Source organism: Pinus tabuliformis, chromosome 4_2 (assembly GCF_031772625.1).
Source record: "Pinus tabuliformis cultivar Carrire ecotype Pingquan chromosome 4_2, CPIR1, whole genome shotgun sequence".
NCBI lineage: Eukaryota > Viridiplantae > Streptophyta > Pinopsida > Pinales > Pinaceae > Pinus > Pinus tabuliformis.
Genome location: NC_142304.1, coordinates 267,426,827 through 267,448,743, shown reverse-complemented (window position 1 = coordinate 267,448,743; position 21,917 = coordinate 267,426,827). Strand labels below are relative to the sequence as shown.

The 21,917-nt window shown below is 37.7% G+C and overlaps 1 protein-coding gene across 3 annotated transcripts in view; it reads right to left on the bottom strand.

The window, feature by feature from the left end:
- Positions 1-21,354, bottom strand: part of KAPP (kinase associated protein phosphatase) — a 290,614-nt gene extending 269,260 nt beyond the window's left edge. For 2 of the 3 annotated variants that reach the window (XM_089428511.1, XM_089428510.1), the window contains exon 1: positions 21,052-21,352. In XM_089428511.1, coding sequence (XP_089284637.1) covers positions 21,052-21,186 — 135 coding nt within the window. In that variant the 5' untranslated portion in view covers positions 21,187-21,352. Of the gene's footprint in view, positions 1-21,051 lie in introns of all 3 variants that reach the window. The other variant, XM_089428509.1, reaches the window with a different exon arrangement.
- Positions 21,355-21,917: the final 563 nt, after the last annotated feature.

Genomic DNA, 21,917 nt, shown 5'->3' with positions numbered 1-21,917 from the left:
GAACTCCACACTGGCCTAGTCAAAGGATTGTCAACGCAGATGCAATAAACTCATACGCTGCCGGCAATTAATAATTAGCACATGGTTTTAAATATATTTGATGGAATTTAAGTTGAAGGAATCGTGGAGTATGTCTCCACCAATCTGCGCTTCACCATCCACCAATACATTGTTATCTACCTCAGCCATACACATAGCAGCGATTTTATGTGGGAGTTTGGAGGCAGTTTTACGTGGTAGCAAAAGTCTTATGTCGGAGTTAACTCCCCTTATCTCAGCTCCTCTAAACACACGCTCATATTCCAACATAGAGTCAACGCATGGACAAATTTAAACATGTTCGGAGGACTATGGGTACATGGGACAGCATTGATCTAATGGTAGTTCACAACAATTATATAATTGTTTATGTGGCTATCTTCAACAAAAAATTGTGGGATATGTTTCCCTTCTTTCCCACATAGTTGCACACTTGTGCCACTTAAACTCATACACTACCATCCAAGGAAGACTCGTTGCCACTTCACAGCATGCTACATAAGTTCCTTTGCCACTTAGAGAACTCAACTTTGCTTTGGGATTGTCAATCTCAGCCATTTGTCATTGCATTGGTCATTTGAATTTGCTCCCATAGTTTTATTTAAATGAGCCATTGGCTCTCATTTGTAATCATGTAATACAAGCTATTGGATTTGAGGAGACACTGCAAAATTGTATTCACTACTTGCAATATAATACAACAGTCTTTGGGGTAACTTGTGATGGTGTTCTTCTCCTTGCATATGTGGTCAGTATTTGACTTGTTGTTATGCTTCTATTTATTCTTCATGTTATTGTTCCCTTCATGCTTGTTTCAAGTTATGTTAATACGCAACTATCTTCTTTAGGAAAAGAAACCTTCTAGTTGATGTCAAATATATCTCTAGGAATTCCTTCCTTTGCACTTATTTAATTTCATGTGGATCTAATGAGTTGTGGTGAAGTTTGCAAAGGAATCATTCTTTGGTCAAGCTTTCAAGTGTAAGGGGAAGTTCTCGGAGGAACCAACCCACTCTTGATAATATTCAAGGAGAACCCACATGTGTAAAATTCTTAAGTTTCATCTATTTCGGTTTGTCTTACAGGCGTTTTTATAAGTTTTAAGCTCTTATTTATTGCATCAAAATCACATTAAAAATTCTATTGTTCACGTATCGCACTTCATTTATCAATATCTGGCTATCCCAAAGAGCCAAGTCATTGCTAGTCAAAGAAGAAAGCTTGCTCATACTCTTTGGCCTAGCCTCTTGTAGATTATTTTGTAACAGATATTTTAGTTTTCCTAAGCTAATATTTGTTGTGTTGTTGTAGCCATTTGTAACCTGTTCTCTTGCAGCTACTTGTGAGATTCATCATCAAAAAAACTAATTACAAGTTTGCATGTTGGACCTTGGGACTCAAATTTAGTGACTACTTCCACCTTTAGGCCGAGTTCTTCTTGGACAAAGTCGTGTTCTTCTTGAGTGAGGTCAAGTTCGTTTGGCTATATCTCTCTCTCTCTTGGTCGTGGCCATAGAGGAGGCTTATCCTCTCTCCTCTCTCGAAAAATCTGCATTTTGTTGAGCCTTTGCGAGCCTCAAATTGCAAAAAATTTCAGTTTAGAAAGGTCTATGGTTTGAAGCCAAATTGTTAAGACTTTCCTTGGATTGTAGAGAAGACTTCATTGTCTTTTCCTTCTGTAATATCTAATAAAATTTCTGATGGAAGCGTAGATTTTACCCATTGGTATCCCTATCTCTCCACCTTTTGGAGAGGCTTGGTGGCTTGATCTTTGATCTATTTCATTTGCATGCATCTCATTTAATTGGGGAATTAACACAATCATGCATTACACTCATTCTGCATCCGTTTTAGTTTGATTTACTACATGTTTCAAGTCCATAAAAAGTTCAGATTTTTTGCATGCAAGCACTTTTACTTGATCTTATTTGGCTTGAACATAGTTCCAAGTTTACTTATGCTTCACCATTAAACACATCTTACATGCATCAAGTATTTGGGCAAATTTTCTCCATAAAGTAACATTCTATTTCATGTCAAGCAAGTACATTTCAAGTTGAAATTAATTTTCATTGTTTGGTTAATTTACTTACATGCCCCAAGCATCACTAAAACTTACCTCCAACTTAAGTTGGTTGAATAGACTTTTTAGGGACCCTCTACCTCTATTGACTTCTCACTGTGAGATCCAAATCTTTAGACGAGGTTGAGGTTGGGGGATTAGAGTTCAATTGCAATCTTGCTTTAGAACTAACTAATAAAATAAAACAAGAGCATTTTTCATCACATTTACTTTACTTGCAAAGTTATCAAATTTTTGTTATCTTGATGGTTTAAAGTTTCACATGCAAATCTCATTTCAAGAAGCACTTTGGATGCAAGCATTGTAATCTCTTAATTTTGCAACAAGTTTAATTTTCTTGTACTTGGAAATTGGCTTACCTTTGTAACTTAATTGCATATTGTCATGAATGGTTGATTTCACTTTCAAGTACTATTATTTTGGGTTGCAAACTTAATTGCATGTTGTCATCTTGGTCTAACATTTGAGTTTTTTCTATCTCATTTACATTCGCATCGGTAGATTACTAATTGTTTCCTTTTGGGCAAGATAACTTCACATGCTTTGATTCATAAATTTGTTTATCTTAAAAGAATTCTTGTATCTTGCATTTATAGTATCTTGTGCTAACAGTTTCTTGTTTCACTTTTCAAGATTACTTTTGTTTTCCATTTGAAAGCATTTCACCTCATTTAAGCAAATATAATTTCATTTTAGAGCAATTTATTTGAAGGCACTGGTTGAATGCTCATGTATTGATGGTTGTCATAATTATTTGATGTCATATTGCTCATATCACATTTGCTTATAAATCTCTAAGAGTAATCCATAACACTATAACACTCTCCTAGAAACTCACATCTTTAACTTAATTTTCCTTTAGGGACCACCCCCCTTAGCTAACCTAGGAGATAGCTTAAATGGAGAGAGTCGGAATTAGTGTGACAATCCCTGCTCTGAGTTCCCTACCACCAACCACACCTTGTGGGGTTGAAGGCTTTTCTCACTGACCTGTAGGTAGGTGTAGGCGGCAAGAGTAACAATGCCTATTCTAAGTGTAACCTTCCTCTTAATTAGTTTGGAACTTGTCCCTAGAGGAGGTTGTGGGATAGAAGCCAACGAGAAGCAAGAAGAGGCTTGATTAACAATACCTCCCTCTGTGTTCTAACCACCCGATGCCTCTAGCGCTACAGACACTATGGCTTTGACGACTTCAAGGTCACCATGTTAATCATTAAAGAGGTGTTAAGTCCCTCAAGCTAAATTGGGAAAGGAACCAAGCATATGCTTGGAGGCAGGTTATTAGATGCAAAACTAGCTCTAGAATGAGATGCAAGGATTATGAGTGCTTCTCGAGTTAAGATTGTTTAATGTTCTCCAAGTACTTAGTGTTGATTATCTTATAACAATAGTACTTATCAATGACTTGAGAAACAATCTTAAAACAAGTCAAAGTGCTCAATGATACAAGTGCCCAGAAGTTATCCACAAAAAATAATTGCTCAATTTCACAATGATTCACTGATATAGAGTTCTCAATTAGATATCCACTTAAAATATGAACTATAAATGACAATTAGAGCATTTATCCACTTAATGATTCAATATGAGATGTCAATGACAATTATCCAAAAGAGACAATGAGATTGCAAATGCTTTTAGCCAATGTTCTTCAATGATTACTCTATTTTATGTTAACAAGATATGCAATTAGATTCACCAACCTTCATGCTTAAGAATCACTTAGATCTTTAATGAAATTATCATTCACAAGTAATTATTAATCAATGAAACAAGAATGATAATAATGAGAGCACTATTCACCAAGGTTCTTATGCCGATGTCTAATGGAAACAATTATACTTGAAAGACAAGTGATGTGACTTAGATCATTCATGCAAAAAGATACCATATAAGATTTGAAGTGCCTTTAGAGAATGAGTTTAGCTACGCCATTTTGTCGTGGATTATAGGGGACAATCAACTCCCTCTTAATCCCAACTTGCTTACAGAAGGCAACAAGTTCCTTCAAGGTGTATTCTCCTCCATTGTCAGATCTCAAAATCTTGATCTTTTTACCTATCAAGTTCTCCACTTCAACTTTGAATTCCTAAAACCTTGTGAAGACTTCATCCTTGGTCTTCATAAGATAAATCCATGTCTTGCGAGAGAAGTCATCAATAAATGCCCCATAGTACAATGCTCCTCCAAGCGATTTTACAGGCATCATACCACAAACATCAAAGTGTATCAAATCTAAAACTTCTTTAGATCTATTGTCACTACTTGGAAATGGTTTCTTAATATTCTTTCCAAGTGCACAACCTTTGCATACACCTTCATGTTCTATCTGCAATCCAGGAACACCTGAAACTATTTGATTTAATTCAAGTAATGCTCTATAATGAAGATGACCATACCTTCAATGCCATAGCTCACTTGGATTGATTTCATCATGTAGTAGGGCTTGAGCTGGTTGACTCACAAGTCTATACAATCCTCTGTCACGAATCCCAATGACCCTAGCATTGTCTATACTAGAGCCCTTGGACCATATAAGTACCTTTCCATTCACAAAAGCTACTCTATCTCCTTTATCTTCTAAACATGAAATAGAGACAAGATTCTTTTTCAAACCTGGTACATATAAAACATTGTTGAGATGCACATTGTTACCAAATTCCAGCTCTATGGATGCCTTTCCAACTCCTTTGATTGCACAGTTGTGGTTGTCTCCAAGTTCTACCCTTTGGGACAGCCTCTTTTCCATCATACTAGAGAGGTTGCCATAGTCTCCGGTCATGTGTCTTGATGCACCACTATCTACCAGCCACATGTCATCATCATCTGCAATAGAACCTATTAGAGCATAAAAGTAAAAGAAGTCTTTGTCACCTTTAGGCTTCTTTGGATGTTTAGCTTCAACATCGGCTGTGGAAGCATGTTGTTTTCCCTTTCTCTTCTTGTTATTAGATATCTCTGGACAATCTCTTTTAAAGTGTCCAAATTTTTGACAACCATAACATTGAATCCTTGACATGTCCTTCTTCCCTTGGGAAGGAGGAGGTCTTTTTCCTAACTTCTTGTGTTGAGAACCAAACTTCTAATTTCCTTTGTTCTTGAAGCAAGCTGCAAATGCTTGAGAGGCTTCTTCCTTCTTATCTTTTGACATAAGCCTTGATTCTTCTTGAGAACAAGAGGTCCATAGTTGTTCAAATGAAGGAGCTTCCTTCCAACTGCTTATACTTGTTGCAAATGCATCCCATGATCTAGGTAGACCATTGAGTGTTGTAGTCACAAGTTCGTTCTCAAAGATAGTTTCTCCAATTGCTTGAATTTGGTCTTTTATTTGAGAAATCCTTACGAAGTATGAAGCTACGGTGTCATCATTCGTCATCATCACATCACGAAGTTCATTCTTCAAACTCATGGCTTGACCAACATTCTTGATAGTGAATAGATTGGTTAGGGCTTCATACATCTTCTTGGAAGTATCAAGCTTTGCAATGTAGGGAATGAGATGATCTCTGATGGAGTCCACAATAAGACTCATAGCAGTAATGTCATCCTCCTTAAACTTCTTTCTTGCAATATCAACTAGTTCTACAACTTTCCCTATCACAATATCCAAAACTTTGTTCTTTAAAAGAATAAGATCAATTCTATGTTTCCAAGCTCTGAAGTTTGAGGCTCTTTTCAACTTGTTCTCAAATTTCATAGAGGAAGCTATGGAAACGAATCAACAAGGACTTCAATAATAGAATCTCAAAGTACGGCTTCTTCAAAGGTGATCACAGTGTTCCTTCCTTCACTAAATCTCTGATACCATGTTGATTTTCTAAGTGCAATATAGACTAGCACAATATTTCTGAAATACTGATAATCACTTATGATGTTGATCTTCTTTTATTTTATTCCAATATATTGTTCAGCAATTATACTTCAAAAATTCAACCATCCAAGAACAGTAGAACAATTAAGATCACAATGCACAAGAAGAAGACAAGATTTACCCTCAAATATCTTAGCCATGGTGTCTAAGTATGAGATACCATGCACTAAAAATATTTTTTACATAAGATTTTACAAATTCAACCCTCAAAGGGAGATACTCGTTTGTTATAGACCCTCATAATATTTACCCAATTCTGCGACACAATATGATCTAGTAGACCAAGTGATTTGTAATAAAATAATTTAGCCAATTAGCTTAAATTATTCCCAAATCACTTTTACAATAAACTCGACTAAAACACTAGGACTCACCTAAGACTTCGACGATAAATTCCACCCTAGCTTTGGGGTTGAGGCTAGAGGGAAAAACTTTGTCGATCATCCGTGTTTAGAAACACAGATAATCAGTGAGACGAAAAACCTCCTAGGATGAAATTCGTCGCCAAAATCATAGGCTTACCTAGGTTGTTACATAATTAAATGGTCGTACTAGCATCATTTACATTATAAATTTGCAAAATGGGTTTACAATGACATGACAAACTGTTCGTTGATGATTCTGGACTTGGAAAAATTTTCTTCAAGCTTTTGGATCTTGCTTCCTTGGAATGTTGAAAAAATGGGTAAAACAACTTCATCATAGGAAACCATGGAAACTTCCTTGGACTTCCAATATGCCACTTTCTCATCAAAAGTGACATCCCGACTGACCTCAATCCTTCGTTGCTTTGGAATGTAGACTCTATAGGCGTTTGAAGATTCACTATAACCAACAAATATGCCTTTCTTTCTTAAGGGTTCAAGTGTGTTCCTCTTATCCTTGGGAACATGGATGTAGACAGGACAACCAAAGATTCTCATATGCCCAACCTCTGGCTTCCTTCTAGAGAACGCTTCTTCAAGAGTCATATCTTCCAGAATTCGATGAGGACTTCGATTTTAAATATATATAGTTTTCAATGATGCTTCTCCCCATAAGAACAGCAGCAAATCTTGACCATGCATCATGGCCTTGATAGATTCTTCAATGGACTTTTTCTTTCGTTTAGCTACACCATTTTGTTGTGGATTATAGGGGACAATCAGCTCCCTCTTAATCCCAGCCTGCTTACAGAAGGCAACAAGTTCCTTCGAGGTGTATTCTCCTCCATTGTCAGATCTCAAAATCTTGATCTTTTTACATGTCAAGTTCTCCACTTCAACTTTGAATTCCTAAAACCTTGTGAAGACTTCATCCTCGGTCTTCATAAGATAAATCCATGTCTTGCGAGAGAAGTCATCAATAAATGCCACATAGTACAATGCTCCTCCAAGCGATTTTACAGGCATCATACCACAAACATCAAAGTGTATCAATCTAAAACTTCTTTAGATCTATTGTCACTACTTGGAAATGGTTTCTTAATATTCTTTCCAAGAGCACAACCTTTGCATACACCTTCATGTTCTATCTGCAATTTAGGAACACCTGAAACTATTTGATTTAATTCAGGTAATGCTCTATAATGAAAATGACCATACCTTCTATGCCATAGCTCACTTGGATTGATTTCATCATGTAGTAGGGCTTGAGATGGTTGACTCACAAGTCTATCCAGTCTTTTTTCACGAATCCCAATGACCCTAGCATTGTCTATACTAGAGCCCTTGGACCATACAAGTACTTTTCCATTCACAAAAGCTATTCTATCTCCTTTATCATTTAAACATGAAATAGAGACAAGATTCTTTTTCAAACCTTGTACATATAGAACATTGTTGAGATGCACATTGTTACCAGATTCCAGCTCTATGGATGTCGTTCCAACTCCTTTGACTGAATAGTTGTGGTTGTCTACAAGCTCTACCCTTTGGGACAGCCTCTTTTCCATCATACTAGAGAGGTTGCCACAGTCTCCGGTCATGTGGCTTAATGCACCACTATCTATCAGCCACATGTCATCATCATCTGCAATAGAACCTGTTAGATCAAAAAAGTAAAAGAATTCTTCATCACCTTTAGGCTTCTTCAGATGCTCATCTTCAAGATCGGCTGCGAAAGCATGTTGTTTTCCCTTTCTCTTCTTGTTATTAGATATCTCTGGACAATCTCCTTTAGTGTGTCCAAATTTTTGACAATCATTACATTGAGTCCTTGACATGTCCTGCCTCCCTTGGGAAGGAGGAGGTCTTTTTCCTAACTTCTTGTGTTCATAACCAAACTTCTTTCTTCCTTTGTTCTTGAAGTGAGCTGCAAATGCTTGAGAGGCTTCTTCCTTCTTATCTCTTAACATAAACCTTGATTCTTCTTGAGAACAAGAGGTCCATAGTTGTTCAAATGAAGGAGCTTCCTTCCAACTGCTCAAGGGAAGGAGGAGGTCTTTTTCCTAAGTTCTTGTGTTCAGAACCAAACTTCTTTCTTCCTTTGTTCTTGAAGTGAGCTGCAAATGCTTGAGAGGCTTCTTCCTTCTTATCTCTTGACATAAACCTTGATTCTTCTTGAGAACAAGAGGTCCATAGTTGTTCAAATGAAGGAGCTTCCTTCCAACTGCTTATACTTGCTGCAAATGCATCCCATGATATAGGTAGACCATTGAGTGTTGTAGTCACAAGCTCGTTCTTAATGATAGTTTCTCCAATTGCTTGAATTTGATCTTTTATTTGAGAAATCCTTACGAAGTATGAAGCTATGGTATAATCATTCATCATCATCACATCATGAAGTTCATTCAGGGAAAATTTTAAGGATGGAAAGTTGTTTTGAAGTTTAAAAACATTAGCAAATCTCACTAGTCCCTAATATGAAAACTATAAAATGTTTATTGATGTATTTGTAAAATTATTCAAATTTATAATGATTTTATATATACTCTCTATATAATGTTAGCGATTTTTAGAGTAATATAATTTTATATTGTAAAATTTGGGCGAATCATTTTTATAAAAAAATGGAAATTGGCGAATATTTTTCTTGGAAAAATGATGGAAAATTAACCCACCTACAAATATTAGCCCCTAAAATTTTCCATGAGTTCATTCTTCAAACTAATGGTTTGACCAACATTCTTGATAGTGAATAGATTGGTTAGGGCTTCATACATCTTCTTGGAAGTATCAAGCTTTGCAATGTAGGGAATTAGATGATCTCTGATGGAGTCCACAATAAGACTCATAGCAGTAATGCCATCCTCCTTAAACTTCTTTCTTGCAATATCTGTTGGTTCTACAACTTTCCCTGTCACAATATCCAAAACTTTGTTCTTTGCAAGAATAAGATCAATTCTAAGTTTCCAAGCTCTGAAGTTTGAGGCTCCTTCCAACTTGTTCTCAGATTTCATAGAGGAAGCCATGGAAACGAATCAACAAGAAGGACTTCAACAATAGAATCTCAAAGTAGGGTTTCTTCAAAGGTGATCTCAATGTTCCTTCCTTCACTAAAGCTCTGATACCATGTTGATTTTCTAAGTGCAATATAGACTAGCACAATATTTCTGAAATATTGATAATTAATTTTGATGTTTATCTTCTTTTATTTTATTCCAATATATCGTTCAACAATTATACTTCAAAAATTCCACCATACAAAAACAATACAACAGTTAAGATCACAATGCACAAGAAAAAGAAAAGATTTACCCTAGGAAAACCCAGCAACCTTTTCAATAGAGAAATTCTTTTGTTCAACAAGAGACATGCCTAGACCTATGGTCAACCCTAATTAACCCCTCCAAATCAAGCCTCCCAATCATATCCAGAATTTCGCTTTGCCTAATCTGACCCAAAATTTCGGCCCACCTACAACTACCAGTTACCCCAAAAGTTTGGCCCCTGCAACTACCCAGAATTTCGAACCCCAACAACAAATCTGCCCAGAAATATGCAAACTACAGAGAGAGAGACTATCCACACGTGTAAGCTAGAAGGGAGAGATAGAAGAGATGAATTCATCCTTCTTTTTCATCCTCTTAGTCCTACTTGTCCTTTGCTTGCTTGCCCAGAAACTTGCTTGAGAAAGAGATGTGAATTGGTGGTGGATAAATGAGGTCGAACTGCGTTTATATAGTGATCTGTTGGGTTGAAGGGGTGTGTCTTTACCCTAGGCTGACTTGACTTGGAGGGAGGCTAACTTGACAACTTTTAAAGCCAAAATTGCAATTCAAAAATTCAAATTTTCTTCTTTTAAAAGTCGTAATGGGACTTTGACTCAGAATAAATTTTCTTTTGACCCTAGCATTTAGAATATGCTTTACAATAATTAATACAAGTACGTCAAGTGGCCAAATATACATTATGAAGACCGACAACGGTTACAAATTCAATGAATCCCCCCTTCAAGATGTAGAATCTCTTATCAAATTCATGGTATGCCTTTACATGAGTGAATCTATCCAAACAATCAAGTTGGCGCACAATAGTGTTGTCAAACTTGGAAGATTCAATAAAATCACATCTTTGGAAAGAATAAACTTCTTGTTTACCTCATCATAAGATGATATGCCTTGGTGGTATCTGAATACCCCAAGAAGATGCACTTTTGACTCCTTGCATCAAGCTTGTTTCTTTGCTCCTTAAGCTTAATATAACAACAATGAATATAAGTGGAATGAAATTCTCACGTTACATTATCCAAATGGTAGATACACCATTACAAGGCCTGCATGTCTAGTCACTGTTGAAGAAAGTGTAACTAGGTTCAGTCTTCATAAATGTAATTTTGATCGTTGTACTTGTAAAAGAAAAGAATTATTATTTTTGTCATTTGTAAAAATGTGTTTCTTGCTCATTGAATAGGTCAAGCACATATTTAAGTGCTTCTAGGAAAGTCAAAGAGTCAATGTAATTGTTGAAGACCCTTATGGGCTTGTTACACCATGTAAAAATATGTATTAGAGTCAAAAGAAGACCTCCAAGCAAAGTCCCAAGCCTCCTCCACATGTCAACATCATCAAAGGAAGCAATTCGAATCATGTAGAACAAGTCGGCCTCAAGTCGGCCTAATGGGAGGAGGCAGACTCCTATATAAAGAGCCATTCAACCTCTCCAAAGACCAATAATCTCATCTCTGAAATCAGCGAAGAAGGAGGACGAGTAAAGGGTTCAAGAAGGACGAAGAAAGGTGTCTCTATTGCGAAGAAGGAGGAATTGAAGACCAAGTTTTCAAGGCTTGTTTTAGGGCCTATTACAGTCACACGTGCGAAGATAAGGAGGCTCTTTCTGCTGTCATAACAGCCCTCCTATTGCAGTCATAAAAGAGAATTAATTGGGCTAGAAAAGAGTGCCTATTAGGCCTCTTACTCAAGCGAAGAAGGAGGCTACTCAAGCGAAGGAAAGAGAAGGAATCAAGCATCATATTCTTGAAGGTATACCCCACACGTGCGAAGAAAAGAAGGACATACTACTGTTGTTCCAGATCTGCAATCTTAGTGAAGAAAAGAAAGCTCGGTTGGGTGGTAACAAGGTCATCTTCTTGAGTTAGAAAGGCTCCATCTCAAGCGAAGGAAGAAAAGGACAAGGTTCTCTCTAGGGCATACAATCTAGGGTTTTTGCAGTTGCCAGAAAGAAGTACCATCAGTTGTCAGAAGGAGGAGGACGAAGTGCTACAAAGAAGTAAAAGGAAAAAGGCTTGACTTGTGCTTGGAGGATCTTCTTGTCAAGGGTCTAGGGTTTGGCATTTGTCAATTGAAGCTTCAATAAGAGAAATTTGCAAAAGGGTTTTCCTCTCTAGGAGAGAGAGGTTTTGCCCTGGCTGAGAGCCAATATCTTGTGTTTTGGTCATTGTTTGATGAAGTAAGAGAACATACAATAATAATAAGAAGAAGAAGATCGTGATAATAAGAAAAATAAAAGTACTTCACAAATTGTTATCATCGTCAGAAGAATCTCACTATAACATATATGCCCTAGATTCTTCAATAGTTACAAGGGTATTCAACAAAATAAACAAGCGAAATAATTGCATAGATAAAGCCTCACATAAGATAGATATAATAACTCTAATCTTCCATTAAGCTTGCAAAATAAGGCACAATGTAACCCAAGGGGAGAGATCCATGTTACATCATGTGGAAAATAAGCCTCTCAAACGCAATTCGACCTCATCCAAAAACAGTATAGTAAACACCAAATAATGCTCATGAAGGGAGCGCACCAACAAAAATAAACGTCAACCCAAGTCAAATGCCAAGTATCTACATGGAATGCACCCTACAAGAATGTGTATGCATGCAACAACTCCACATGTGAATTCCAAGGTAACCAATTGTATAGGTGAATGTGCAAGATGCCAAGTGAACGGAGTGCTCCTCAAGAAAGAATGTAATCAAAAAGCCAAAATAGCAAGTGGACAATCTCCACAAAACAAAACCAAGGAGATAAGGGTGAGTTGGGGTTTTGACTATGCCAAAACTCCATGAAATAATAAAATATATATCTCCAAGAATAGCAAGAAATGTCACCACAATTGTGCCTTTCAAGAATATCCACAAATAGCAAGAAGAAAATTTCCATGGGCACCCTCCAAGAATAATCTCCAAAAATAAAAAAGAGACCAAGTACAAGAACATGCCAAATCACACGTGTCACCCTCCTCATGCCACACCTCCTAATAAAAACTTCCATAACCACCCCAAATGAGATAATATCATAATATATACTTGCCAAGCCAAAGAAGTGAGGAAGCTCTCCAATAATGGTCAAAATATGCCACAGTGTAGCTGAAATATCCATGCAATAAAGATGAGAGCACCCTAAAAGAGGTGCACCTACCTCAAACACCCAACAAAACATAAAATATTCTCCAAGTGAAGCGAGCCCTAGGAGAATGTGCCAAAGTGGTTAGAACTCATCTATAGAATACTTCTATACATACCATGTCATAAAGGTGTCCAACCAACCTATAAAAGTGCATGCTAGAGAAGTGTGCCAACCACTCCATAAAATATTACGTGCCTTGAAAATTGTGGCCAAGAAGGGGGTGCACCATTAGAAAGCTTCAACTAGTCCAATTAGTCACTCCAAGTGTGAAAAGGAAGCATATAAAATATGGTGTCCAAGTTATTAACCTTAATTTGGATAAATAAAATTAATTTAACCTTTGAATAGTTAAACCAACCTCAACATGTGTGCACAAAAGTTAATGCTCAAATATAACCATAGTCCTCCCTATTGCCAACAAATTAAATTACCATGAGCATGTGTGCCAATGACGGGTACACTATTAAAGTGTTGTGCCATGTAAATAAAAGATGTTCTCCCTAGAAAAACCTCCCCATCATAACAACAAAACAAAAGGTCCAACCTAGAGTGCACCAACAACAAGGGATTATTAAATCAAAATCACCATCTACCATTACGAAAAGGTTAGATCACGTCAAGCCATAATATAATTATTAATGCCCCTTATCTAACTCAAAGAACTTAAGAAATAACATATCAAAGAGGGTACTAACTTCATGAAACACCTTCCCCCTGGGTGATGTCTAGCAAATGTGACATTATAAAGTTAAATCACCTAGGAAAATCTCACAAAGGCACCCTAAATCATCCCACCATAGCAACATGATCAGAGAAAGGGACATATTAGAAAGGCTAACGCATCCAACCTTAAAAGTGTGTCCCCCATCACACATCCAGCATAAGGACCATGTATAATTTCTCCTAGTGAAACCCAATAATACCACATTATTATGCAAAAGTTACCAGGAAACTTCAACAATCATGAAAAATATATCTCCTAGCCATCATCATCTAACCCCCTTTAGGGGGCTAGAACCCTCATCCATATCCAAGATAAAAATATATACCAAACCATCATTATGAGATAGTATGATCCACATCCATCAAAAATGCAACCAAGGGGTGATCAACAAAGCAAGCACATGTAAGTGAGATGACATTCATGATTCAACCAAGAAGAAGTGAGATTCCCCCAACCAAAGATCTCCATCAAGTGATATGATGCGATGAAGAGAAGAGGTCTCATGAAGATGAATGCCCCCCACCCCCTGCCTGCAGCACCCCCATGGCCAGGGCTAAGTCGGTCTAATGCTCCAAGAGCAACAGCAACAAATCTCCATCAATGTGATGAAAATCACAAGATGGGATCTCGTACAATATAAGTTGTGACAGGCACAGTTTTTTTTTGTGTGTTTGTCATAAATTGGGGCATCCTTATTGCTTGAATCTAGGGGATTCTAATCCCAATTCCGTTGTGATTTTAACAATTGGTGGTATTTTTTTAGGAAATGGATATCATATTGGAGCAGCACCTGATCCTTGGGTAGAGATTCTTTTTCCACTCCCTTTTCTCCTTTTTCTTCCACTGATGGTTGTTGTGTGAATGATGTTGTGGTGTATAAGAATTGGTCTATGTTGATTTTTCTCTACCAATTGGACCGTCCTACCCGATCTTAGTTGAATTTTGGCACAACGACTGATATCAGTCTGGTCAAACCACTCATTAGGTTGTTAATCTTTGACATAAACATAACCTTGACAAACAATCTCCAATTCAATAATCAAGTCTTCATGCATCTTCCTGTAGAATTGTCGTAGGGTATTTAGTGGGATTGTTTTCCCTTTGCCCAAAGAAGCATCACTGGTGGACATGGCAACTGGAAAAATAATGGAATCATTGCTGCCACTAATTTTGTGTGTGCTCACCATGGTTTTGGAGGGCCAAAGATTCAAATGTTGCTGCTGTGCCAAAGATATATTCGTGTTCCTCAAATGGATGAACCATTTGTCTCTTTTTGTCTTCAGATATCTCCATTAGGGCACAAAAATTCCAACAAGGGTGTGAGGCATACATCCCCGGCAATGGCATCAAAAATGTCAAGCAATTTCAAGGGTTATAGGTTGGCAAATGAGTTGACAAAATTAATATCCATACAATGTCAATCTGAAGCCATAAACTTACATTAAGAAATTACAGATCTGAAATTCATTTTTCCATTTTTACAGTTTTTAGAATCGAAATACCCGTGATAAACTTTAAGAAATTATAGCAGAACTTGGAAAATTATCTTTACAAACATTTCTTCATCCATAAATCACTACTGTAATAAAGTAACAGAACTGAAAACGCAGAAAATCATCAGGAAACACAACTACAACAACACATGAGAAAAAGGGCAGCTGTTCTGTGTTGCGGGGGGGACTCATCCAACCAACAAACTTCCAGATACACTTGTTACAGGAAGACAGTGCGTACAAAAGTGAAAACATAGATCTGAAAACTACCTTTAAAGTCTGCCTTCCTCTGTCTTCACAAGAACTACAATGTTTCATGATGTCTTTTGACTAAATTGACTTTTAATTACAAACAGCATTAATGATAGGCATAACAATTATTTTTATAACATACGTAACATAGAAAGCACATTAGATAGGCATAACAATTAGAAAAAAAATAGCCCAAAGGGTTGGCTCAACTGGCTGTCGCCCATGTTGCTGGGCATTTGGCTTGTTCCATGCCAGCAGGTACCCAATTCTAATCCCCCAGAGTGAGGCACACTAGTCCATGCCAATGGGTCTACTAGAGATGCCATCCACAAATGTGGGGAAGCATCCATTGGATTTCCCCAGAAGGGTTTTCTTGGAAAAGATAATTAACAAAATTTTAGCATCTATCATAAGTTATAACCAGTCCACTTGAGGGTGACCTGTAGGTGGAGGAATGAGAACTCCATTTTGAACCCAATTTGGATAAAATGTTGCAGATGTAGAGGTGAAAATTCTGATGCAGACAAAATTTCACAATTCATCCTCCATATCTAAAAAAATGCTCTCAAAGGTCTACCTTAGTGGCCAAAATGCATAACTGTGATGTCGCATAATGGTGCATGATGGTGATAAGAGTACAAAATAGCAATGTGAATACTCACACACAAGAGAGCAAGTATGCAAGTATGAGATGACAGGAAATTGTCATAATGTCCACATATGGTACACTCTGCTTTGTATTATGCATATATACTATATAGAAGTACAAAACTGTTGGAGAGTGACCAAGCTTGCCCAAGTTTGCTATTGTTACGATAAAACATACAAATGAGAATGGCGAAATAAAGTAAAAAGTATAAATTAAAATAAATACATACTGTAAGTAAGTCCACTAGGAACTTAGGGCCAAGTGTCTTGAATTCCTCCCTGCTGAGTAAATCACCCCCAATGTTTGTTGGTAGAGTCTGCAGTCCAGCAAAGGGCAGCATAGGCTGTAGGGTATATCTGATGCCTGGACTGTCCCAGCAAAACACCGAATGTGAACCTCTGCTGAAATGTGACATGGTGAAACCACTGATGTTTGGCAAGAAGAAGAAATGCCCTCCCTGCTGAAGAGTCATGTTTACAACAGGCTGCTGAAGGTAGGTGCAGAAGTTATAACTTGTAAATCCGTGTAGGAAGAGAAACCATGAGCAGGGGATTCTAGAGAAAGATGCAATGTCATGATCTTCAGGGCTGAAATTCTTGCAATAGCGGGTGAAGCGGGATGAGGAATGGGATGTGGAGTGATGTTTGGAATGGCAGCTCCTACTGAAGTTAGAAAACCATGGGGAAGGCTGTGGCAGGGAGAGAGGGATGAGCATTGAAGTAATACATAGAGTTTTGCATTTCTAGAGATTTACCTGCTTAACAACTTGTTGCCCTGACTAACGGGAATAAGATGTGATCAGGTAAAATTTACCATCCCTTGTAAATTCTGAATATAATGTTATTAAACCCCATCATGTTGTGCCCTTCTATCAAACTGGTAGGGCATGCCAAGAAGCGTGTCAAAGAATTCCAATAGCGCAATATGATATATCAAAGTCAATTGTATAAATGAAAGGTCCAATGGAAAAACTGACACAACTCCTGCATGTGACAGATGCGGACAAATTTGCTTCCTTTACCCATCCAAGATGTCATGGTTGTGGATGTGGTGTGGCAGGGAATTGGATAAGTTAACTGACTACTGAGAAACCAGATTCTTTTGGCTGCCATTGTCCAAGATAAGCTGTCCACGTTTTGCCCAATTTGGAAAGTGTGAGTGAAGAGAGCTTCTCACTCGAGATAAGTATAATGCTTAGCCAAGAGGACCAACAAAGGGTTAGAGGGACTAAAATTATGGAACTCATGTTCCTTTGGTAGTTCCTCGGCAGCAAGGTCTTCAATTACCTATAGGCTATTGCAAATCGGCAAAGAGAACATTTGTGTTTTTGGCTTGCAAGGTGCAACATTCATCTCAGAATGCCAATATCAGTAATGATAAGAGCACCTTGTGTGCCTCCCTGTGCCAGCAACACTGGCTATCTCTAGACCAAACCAATGGTGGTTGACAGAGTGGAGGAAGTAGAGTCCTTTGTGTGCGAGGGCTGTGTCAACTATTGGGCAAGTTGATTAGCCTTAGCTTTGATTTGGGAAGCTAAGTTACACAGCATAATCCAATGAGGAGATAAGGAGAAGTACTAGTATTGTTAAATCAAAATGTGACAAAGTGCACTCTAAATGAACTTGACGAGGAGGGTATCTACAAAATCCCTTACCTCAAGTTTGATGGATAAGCTACTGAAGTCCTCAATGAATGGTTGGACTAATCGTCTAGGTGACTGTCGGAGTTGCAGCAATTGTGCCAGCATTGCCTCCTTGTACCCTTACAGGTAGAACCATGTGTGGACAGCATGGGCAACCTCCTTGAAATCATCCCCAAGTATCAATTGGAAATTAGTAACAGGCTGCAAGTTGTTGGGTGTATGTTTGCCACCATGTGAGGGATTGTTCTTCTATGTGTACCTCAACTACAAGAATCTTCTAAGCATTTGTCAAAATACCATGAGGATTGAAGTAGATTTCTAGACTATGAACCCAGGAGTTGAGCTTGTCCCCATTTATGGGCTCAGTCAAATTTAGGGACAGAAAGCTCTGTATCCAACATGAACGAATGTTGCACAATGGGGATACTCACGGGAATAATGGTTGAGACTACGACTGATGTTTCAAAGCTTTCTAGAGGGACTGTTGCTGAGGGGCGAGGAGTTGTTTGGACCATGGTCAACACATCTTGAATCATTTTTCCCTGAAAATCCTGTTGTTAGACCTATTATTGTAGTTGAGAAACAAGAGTTTCCAGCAAGAGTCATTACTGTTCCTGCATCATTTTTGACAACAAATTGGGCAATGCTAGAATTCCTGGAGACTTCAGAGTCACTGGAGGTTTCACAAGGATCCATAGGACACAGGAATGCTTGAATAGGTCAGAATTGAAACTGGGAATAGTTATCCATAAGCTCCAAGTGCAGATTGGGGCAGTTCACGAAAAAAAAGCCAGTGTAGGGCTGTTTCGGTGGTTTAATTGACAAATCTGCAGATTTAAACTAGCAAATTAGAAAAACTGTGGGTTTCAGTAACTTATTTTCAGTTTAAACTAACAAGCTTGCAGGTTTATGTAGTGTATTTGTGGGTTTCAACTAGCAACTCGCAAATCTGCAAGTTAAAGTACCGGATGTGCAGATTTAAGTAACAAATTAGCACACCTACACGTTTAAGTAGCAGATCTGCAAGTGCAAACTAGCAAATTAGTGGATCTGCAGATTTGAACTAGCATAATAGACTACATATGCAACCAGGCTCTGCAACTACAAAAAGGAGTGGAAAAGGACTGCAGAAAAGCAAAAATGGTAAAGGAAGTATGAGAAAATATAGGTTACATACATGTGAATCACCTGGAGGCAGGAATGGTCAATGTCGAAGCACCTACAAATTACTCAACCCACTTGGAGAGCTTGAAGGAGGAGTCAGAGTAATCCCAGAGGACAGCAGAATAGCGAAGTCCTTGAAAATCTCTAATCTTATGTATGTATAGAATTACAGAATTGTTGAAGAGTGGTTTAGTTTAACCAAGGCTCCTATGTTTACAATAAAATATACATATTTAGGTGGGTAATCAAGTGTGATCGAACGCTGTATGAATTATGTAAAAATGAGATAGGAGAAATAAAGTAAAAAGTGCAAATTACAATATTAATGCATAGTCTAACTAAATCCACGAGCAACTCAAAGACTAAGTCTTATCAAACAGAACCTTTTCAGGGCCCATTATCAATAGACTTGGACTGACTAATCAATGAAGAAGGATTTTTCCTACCGAGAAAAGAAAACTAAGGTTCTTTAGCACATCCATCGTCCCCTTTTGAGAACTTCAATAGAATGTGCATTCTCAACATAGATAAATACAATGAAACCATAAGTGCAGTTTCCAAGTCCAACAGTTTTCCAGCCTGTGGCACCCAACTTTCTTCAATCCAACTACAAGTGATGACCGCGAGAACGTCCCAATCAAGGAATTCATCTGCCCCAGCATGATAATACAACTTTTCTATACCTCTAGCTTAATCATTCTTAGAAATGTAATTATTAGGATTATTCATTAAATTTTATAGAAGGAAGTTCCATAGGGATCACCCAGTGATAAACTTTGGATCGAATATCCTATCTTTCTTCAAAACCAGGTTGTCCTACTTGCCTGCAATATTCAGTTGCAGATCTTGGGATGCCATAATAGGCAAATAAACGCAGCCCTAGCCAAAGAACCACTGCAAAGTAGCTTCAAAGATGTGCATGAACTAAGGAGTTACGAGTAGGAATCAAGGGACAATGGTGGAAGATAAATTCTAGAGCATATGGATATTCAATTCCCTTCATTACCATTCCCGTGCCCAAATAGATATGCCTTCTTCATTGCGGAGTATTTTCTCTCAGCCCTCTAGTTCTCAATTCTACATTTTGGAGGCACATGCTCCAAACATATTTTGTAACTGATTACGAAATTAAGAAAATTTTGATTTTAGCCGTAAGAAGTATTAGCAAAGTTTGGACCATTTAGAAACTATATAATTCCCATGTATCCCAACTTGCAAGCAGTACTTTTCAATCTTGTTACAATTTTAGAAAAAGCAATGAAAATAAAGAATTTTCAATCTTGAAAATAAATAACATAGGTTCTTAATTATTTGCTTCAGATGTCAACACAAACAAAGTTCTGTTCATGGTCAGAGAGATCGATGGAATCAAGCGGGAGATTCAATATTGCCATCAAAATTCAATATTGCCATCAAAATTCACTCCGGTAGATCTGCCATCAAAATTCATTCCAGTAGATCTACCATCAAAATATAAGATGCAAGCAAGTGGTTTGATCTGCCAGCAGGCATTCCAAAGTCCAGTAGATCCCAGAAGTCCAATATTCCGGGTGCCCTTCCCTTGGGAGCACATGTTCTGAAATATGAAATATGGCACGCTCTTATTCTTACCCAATTTTCTCAGGTTTTCGATATAAATTGCTTGTCTAACCACATTGTGGAAACAAGCACCTCGTCTAAACACATTGCAGAAACACCACCCATTGACCTTCTACCACGCTCCCATAATATGATGCCTTCAGCCCCAAAAGGGCTTAAAAGGTACGAGAACGGGAGATATATGTATAGCACACATTTGAATACAAAGTATATCAAGCTGGAGACCTTTTTCAAAAGAACCCACTCAATTTCGCTTTGGGGATTCTCCCGTAAAGCATACAGGAATGGCTGAGAATCAAACCTGAGCTAACTGCGGTCAACTCCCACTAGTCCACTGCTACACCACAACCCAACCGGCATATCAAGCTACGAACTTAATAGCTGGATGTGCTTGGCCACTGATGGCATAATCACGACAGTTCAGATCCATCGTAAACTTAATTTCAGGTTAAAAAAAAAAAAAAACCCACAAATGTTGCTTGATTTACACACATTATCTGAGATTTAGGCAAAGATATATACACATTCCTTTGGAAAGGATAAATTAAAACACCTGGTACTGTTAGGAGTAGAATCGACACAGCCTTACACACAAAGGAGATTGTTTCTCTTAGTGACACTGAAATTGAATTTAAGACAAGAAAGTTATTTGTATCAGCCCTAGAAAAAAGAGAAAACAAAACAGAGGAGTCTCGTCTACAATCACTAACACCCCAAATGCAGAGTGAGCAGTCATCATACCCTGTTGTCAGTCTGAGATGTCTTAGTGAAGTGCTGCCAGATTTTGCAGAAGACAAGAAAGAGGATGAGTAAAAGAATCAGGATCCCAAGTCCAACTAAACCATACTCCACCATCATCTCTGAACTTTTAGCCATGCCCAAATGTCGCCTCCTAACGTTAATATAAAAAGGGAGGCTGTTACGGCATCGAGTATAAGAATGATGATTCCACTGACATCCCTGACCCTCCCCCACACCCTCTCTCAGGTTTTGGTCATCAGTGTTTGATAACAAGCCAACACAGCATGGATTTGTATATATATTAATATTACCAGAATATAAATATATGGAGAGATGGAACACCTGCGTTATGAAAATAACACCCACGTTTCCCAACGAATATACAAATTGTTATCTACTGGGTCAAAGGCCGTCTATGCTGTTGGGTATCAATTTATTTAATTTTATTTTCGCCGTTCCTTTAATCAGGCAGATTCCTGGATGGAAAGGTTTGAAATCTGCACCAATTAAATATATATAATTTCAAACTGTATTAACTATATCTTAAGTAATAAATTGAGATAATATGTTTTTAGTTTGTCCCACCTAACCAAATCCCTTATCATTAGCTTTTTAAAATTTATTGGTATATTCGCAATGGAGTAGGATTACGAAGTGATTGTAAAAAGTTTTGAAACTAGATTAAGTAAAATAGAAAAATTGTAACTATCTTGTGTATAGAATAGACAATGATGGAGTGTACTCTTAAATTATTTTTTGATGTGAAGGTCATTGGTTTTAAATCTTTTGGGCAAAAATTTAGTGATGTTAAGGGTTGGTGTGGCCTAGGTCGGGTCCCATTTTTTGGTAATTTTGACGGCTTAGAT